Source organism: Desmodus rotundus, chromosome 10 (genome assembly GCF_022682495.2).
Source record: "Desmodus rotundus isolate HL8 chromosome 10, HLdesRot8A.1, whole genome shotgun sequence".
Classification (NCBI taxonomy): Eukaryota; Metazoa; Chordata; class Mammalia; order Chiroptera; family Phyllostomidae; genus Desmodus; species Desmodus rotundus.
In genome coordinates this window covers 84,864,276-84,870,275 of record NC_071396.1, presented here as the reverse complement: position 1 = coordinate 84,870,275, position 6,000 = coordinate 84,864,276, and the positions used below count along the sequence as shown (strand labels likewise).

Here is a 6,000-nt window from a genome sequence, read left to right as displayed (position 1 = left end):
CTCCCTCATTTGTTGCTCCAATAAGCAGTAATTAGGTCCTGAGCTAATGGTGTCAGCTGATCTGCTGTTTTTAGGCTAGACCCAGAGGAATCTCCATGGAAACCCTGCTGGAGTCGTCCCCCCACCTGGATGCTGAGTGCTCCTTTCTGCCACCTGGCTGCCGCCAGGCCCGCTGCTACCTCCTCCGGCCTCTAACCTGCAGCCTGCAGCATGCGCACTACCCCCGGGATCCCTAAATGGGACAATTCTGCCCGTGACGTCAGCGCCCAGCCGTCTCCACAGAAACTTTTGTCCCATTGACCAATCAGAGAGCTTGGAAGGGGCCGGGGAGGTGGGGTGGGAGGAGAGGGGAGTGGGAGGGGTGGGGGTGAGGGGAGAGGCGAGAGGTTTAGTGTGTGGAGCTGCTAGCGCTCTGCCCGGGCTGTCAGTCCCGGCTCCAGCCGCCGCGAGACCTTCCCGGAGACGCGCGCACACACAGCGCACCCCCCGCGCACCGCACACCCTCGCTCCCTTGCTCACACTCACGCACACACTCAGCCTGGCCGAGCAGGAGCCACTGACCATTTTGCAAGTGCCGGACCTGCTGCGGCGCAGTGGGTACAAACACTCCACGTTCCCATTCCGGTCTTTCGTCTTGGAGACGACGACAAGGGGCGAAGGTGGGCTAGGACGCGGACCAGGCACCGGGCACGGGTCGGGCCGCCTTCCTGGCTGAGCCATCTCCTGGGACGGGCGCGGGCCTCCGCAGAGAGTAGAATAAAGAGGAGCGACCGCAATCGCAGCGCGCGGAGGATGGGAACTCCCCTATTTAAAGCTCTTTAACAGACGGATGGAAATCCTGAATGGAGGAACCGCTGATTTCATTCGCTTGAGAAAATCGTCCAGAGGAACTCATATTTGGCTACTCTGAGCAGTGGAGGGGGTGTCCATGACGTGGCAGGGGGAAAATAGACACCCGAAACCTCCTGTGTGAACTGCAAACTGTAACCAAGCAAGGGGAAAATGATCTCTCTCTCTATTTTATTTTCATGCCAAGGGTTTTAAGCATCTGTGTCATAAACTTACTTCTCTCTCTGTACCCAGTTCAGCAGAAACCAGAGGAGTCCTGTCTGAGGACCCCATCATTACCCGGGAGACCTGCCTCCAGCGGCCTGCTTTCGTTTACCCACATCTCCCTGGAACTGAGATCTGTTTGGGGCACCACTGTCTATCCTATGGAACTATGGACAAATCTCCATGAATGCTGTTCGCTAATTCTGGGACTTAACTCCTGGAACCTACCTGCGGGGCTGGAATTTAGCCTAAATGCCTCCGAAGAAATGACATTTTGAGCCGTTTTAAAAATACATTCAATTTTTTTTTCCTGTGTAGCAGGATTTGATAGGCTTAACAACATGACAGGTAAGAACTTTCTCTCTCTCTAGTCCCTTAACGCCCCCACGCAGGGAAGGCCGAAGTGGAACAGGATCCTGGAGGAAGGAGAGCCCGGGGACCTGGGTCTCCCGGGGTCCAAGGCTCTGGGAGGGCGGCTGTTTTCGAGAGAGGCACAGCCCTCGCTCCTGGACCACGGGGCCAGCGGCTGGGGAAGCTTCAGAGGCGCGCGCGGGGAGGCGGCGCTGCGCTCCACCTGCCCTGCCCAGGACACAACCCAGGGGCAAGGCGTCCAGGGACCACCCGAAGTCAATATTGGAATTTTTAATAAACCAAGGAATGAGATTTTAATTATTCAAAACCCAGCCCCTCTGGGCTAGGTGCTGTTGGGATGGTCCTAGTCACAATTTTAGAGACCCATCACTAAGAGGACGAGAAAAGGGTCTAGGGCATCCGTTGCAATTACGAATGAACCAGAGACTTGCTAGCACAGGGCATTGATTGCAGGTGCCCAGCCGGACCCTCCTCCCCTCTCCATTCCTTCTCCCACCCGAGACAGGCTCCGGCGGCGGCCGGGACCTCGCGGCCCTGCATCGTGGCGGGGGCTGCATTTTTCATGAGCCCGGGGTGAACAGGTGCGAGGTGCGCTGGGAGCCTCTGGCCGACCGCCGAGCGCAGGGAACATGGAGAGCGAGCGCGACATGTACCGCCAGTTCCAGGACTGGTGCCTCAGGACTTACGGGGACTCAGGCAAGACCAAGACGGTGACCCGTAAAAAATACGAGCGGATCGTCCAGCTCCTCAACGGCTCCGAGTCCAGCTCCACGGATAACGCCAAATTTAAATTCTGGGTTAAATCGAAGGGCTTCCAGCTGGGCCAGCCGGACGAGGTCCGAGGAGGCGGTGGCGGCGCCAAGCAAGTGCTCTACGTGCCGGTCAAGACCACGGTGAGTGACTCGCCTTCTCCGTTATTTGTCTGCGGGAGCAGCCCAGCGGGGAGGGGAGAGAGAGGGGGGAGAAAGCGGGAGCCGTGAGCCATCGTTGGCTCGTGTGCCCCCACCCTCCTCAACCCCCTCCCCAAGTCGTCCCCACTCTCATTAGCCAGGCGCGTTTCCCCACCGCGGAGTCTTTGTGGTCCTTTATTTTAAAGCGGCAGCGCACCTCCAGAGACCGCCGCGCTCCTAGCCTCCTGGCTCCTGGACCAGCTGCCTGAGCTTCCAACCCCGGCTCGGGCGGCGCCGCCGGTCCTCGTGCTGGGCCATTGTCCTGTGTCCTTCGCTGGGCGCCCGGCGCGTGTCCCGCCTCCGCCACCGCTCAGAAAGGCCACGCTGGAACCCCGGCCGCACGCTCTCATAATAGACGAATCTGATCGATAGTCTACAGTGTCTCCTTATTGGTACAAAGACCGAATGTGGCGCTAGTCATGAATGTGGGGTTCCCCCCCCCCCATACGCACACACTATCAGGTTTTATTGTTAGACAGCCGCCTGGGAGACGTTCGGAGTCCGATCGCCTAGATCACTCCCAGGGATCTTACCACGACTGTTAAGATTGTAAGACAAGATTCTGGAGATTACTCCTCCCCGCCCCCATTCCCATCCTCACTTCTCCTTTCTCGAGTAAAGCCGCAGCTACATGATAAACAACAAAGAGAGATGGGTTTGGGCGCAATCAAATGGTGCACGTATTTGGTTCTCGTTCTGGGATGGCATTAGTCTTATGGCCACAAAGCTCTAAACCCAGGCGCTGCAAGGTACAGGCATTGAGAGCCCAGGGTATCTCAGCCTCACAAAGCAGAGGGGAGCGGTGGCAGCGTCAGTTCCTTTTTAAGAAGATGGGAACTGTGGGCTACAAGTAGGATTTCAGATCAGATCCATGAGACTTCTTTCTTCACCATGCTACGGTGGGTACGCGCCTGGAGTAGGGGTGGGGGAGGGTATCTGGCATCCTTTGCATTTTTGCCTGGCTTTGGGGTTTCTAGAACATTTGTTCCTTTCCCTCCCTCCCAACTGGCAACTGGGTCCCTTGCAGTAGTCCTGGAGGATGCTAGAAAGGAGGTGTCTCGAAACCTATTCTTCTATCTCAAACGGAGGTATATTAAATTGGACATGTCCGCATGAAAGTTTTCTCAAAGGATTAGTGGGAGAATTCTTTTAGGTTTGGAAAACGATTTATGGTTTCCAGAGATTAATTAGGTGTCGTTGTTTGAAAGAAGTATATTTGTTTTGGAATTTATATAGGGCATGGAAATAAAGGTGAAATGAAACATAAAAGTTGTGCTGTCATTTAAAAATGTACCATTATTGGAAGGTTTCTAGGAGGTAAATTTACAAATGCAGCTGTCTGTGGCATTTCTAGAGACAATGGTGAGATTACTGTCTTGCTTTACTAAGTAATGAGGACTAGATGGGCACAGATTAGAACTGAGGTCTATGTACATTTGAATGAGCCAGAAGTCTGTCATAGCCCAGGAAGGACTTTGATTCATTTGTATCGGGAGTAACATTAAGAACCTGATTTAAAAAAATAACTTATTGTTAGACAAAATTAGAATTCAGAACATAAGGATGTATTTTCCTTTGGGCGGTATAAGGCTAATTAAATGAATAAAATAATTTTGAGGTAAATTTATCTAAATATTATTTAATATTATTGTATATGTTTTTAAAAAATATTGCTAGCTGGCAAGTTTGTTTTTCATGATTTCATGTTAAACTTAGGTCCCTCTGTTTACATATCCAATAGCTTTACCTGTGTATTGGGCTAATAAATTTATCCTTGCATGGATCTGGTTACATCTGCTTTGTATAAACAGATGTGCCCTTTTAAAACATAAATTAAAAATTCTAAATAATATAAATTCTGTAATGTTCTAGAGGCACTAAGATAAACATGGATGTCAGTAAATCAAACGAGCATTCTATACTCAGATACCTGTATTTTCATTCAAGAATTAATGCAGAGTTGTTAAAGAATTATTGCTAATACATCTAATAGAGTAACAACTCCAGGTTTAGTAATAAACATGTTTTTTTCTTTTCAGTAAGGATTGCACGTATTTATGGGAGAAAATGTAATCCATCAAGTGATATTCTTTGATAATGATTTCTGTGTAGTATTTAAGAGCTCTGCTCTTCATTCAAGCCTGTTTTGAAATGTTGAAGAGGTTTTTAATTCATGAACTCTTCTATTGCTCTTTATGAAATTTTTATGCTGCTCCCGACAGGGAATTATAGGCTCCTCCTTCTCTGAGAGACAGCCAATCGTCATTTCAACAAGTTAAAAAATAAATAAAAGATCCCTTTTTGTCCTGTTTCCCCACATTTCAAATTATTCTTTCCTTAAAAATATGTTGACTATTCTTTATAATATCAGGGGCATAATCACCAGAGAATCAGAAAATATATTTTGTTTTCCTTTAAAGGCAAATATTGGTTGAATAAAATGTTGTATTTGAATGGTATTTTCAAGTAGACTAAGAACCAGTCTAGCTATTTGAAGCTGGCTTTGCTGTCAGTGAGGGACATTTGCACCTGATGTTGCAGTAACCCACTCCTGTTGATAATTAGACATCATTACTACTGAGAAAAGGGAAAGAGAGAAGGCAAGAGGACAGGCTGCAGCTAATTAACTACTTGTGTTTAATGAAAGAAATGGAGACTGATAGCAACTGGGAGGTCCTACTAGAAGAGTGCCACACACACTTCATTGAAACACAGTATCTTTTAGTCTGAAAGAAGCTAGGTCCTACCTCTCATGTCCCAAAAGAAGTGATGTAACTTTGCAAATATGCTTTCCCCTAAAGCCTAAATTTAACTGATGATAAAATCAAGCAAGGGTCAACTGGCTTTTAATAAAAATGTAGAATACTGGAAAAGATAAAAAAATACCCTTTAATATTTGTCCTAACCATGCCTAAAGCTGAGGGGGCATAGCTGTCACTATTTAGATGACTCTGTGGCTGTGGAGATGCTGTTTGGTCACCTAGCAACAGCATCCTGCAACTCAGCCATTTTAGGCCTGGCATGGGACCTGTGTGCGTGTGCACGCGGGAGTGCGCGTTCACCCACACATGCATATGCATGTTGAGCGTGGCATCTGAGTCTTTTTCATACTACCACTTTTATTGTGTGTGTCCTTTCACTAAAGGTATATGAAAGTTAGAGGAATGAAATGGTGAATACCATATGAATTCTCTATAACATACAGAAAATATCTGACATGGATTATAAAAAATGTTTACTCAGGGATCATTTTAAATTAGCATTGCTATGGTTTTATATCTTGGATCCTTCTAGTTTAGTTTGTTTTTAGAAGCTTTTCATTTTGCTTGACTTTTTTTTTCTGGCAACAATTAGTTGAAACATCACACAATTTAAACTTGATATTATGAAAGGTAAACTTGGAAAATAACCAGAAAATTCATTAAAGCTTTCCATTAGTCATATGATTAATGCATTATCGTGTGTTTTTAGAAAGCCCACTACACTGTGAAAAACATTAGGAAATTTGGTAAACCCATTTTCATTCGCTTGTCAGTCTTACACAAACAGGGTAATGGATATCCAAACTGCAAAATCAAATAATATGAGTGATACTTTGCGATTTATAGGCACAGACACCTAAATC

At 47.4% G+C, this 6,000-nt stretch overlaps 1 protein-coding gene across 9 annotated transcripts in view; it reads left to right on the top strand.

The window, feature by feature from the left end:
• Positions 1-390: 390 nt before the first annotated feature.
• Positions 391-6,000, top strand: part of NOL4 (nucleolar protein 4) — a 289,083-nt gene continuing 283,473 nt past the window's right edge. For 4 of the 9 annotated variants that reach the window (XM_071219531.1, XM_053912815.2, XM_071219533.1 and 1 more), the window contains exon 1: positions 2,839-3,274. Coding sequence is in view for 4 of the 9 variants with exons in the window: in XM_024580310.3 (XP_024436078.1) it covers positions 2,055-2,318 (264 nt within the window). In the remaining 5 variants the exon portion in view is untranslated. Of the gene's footprint in view, positions 2,319-2,838; positions 3,275-6,000 lie in introns of those variants that run through there. The other 5 variants (XM_024580311.4, XM_053912816.2, XM_045187810.3 and 2 more) reach the window with 3 other exon arrangements.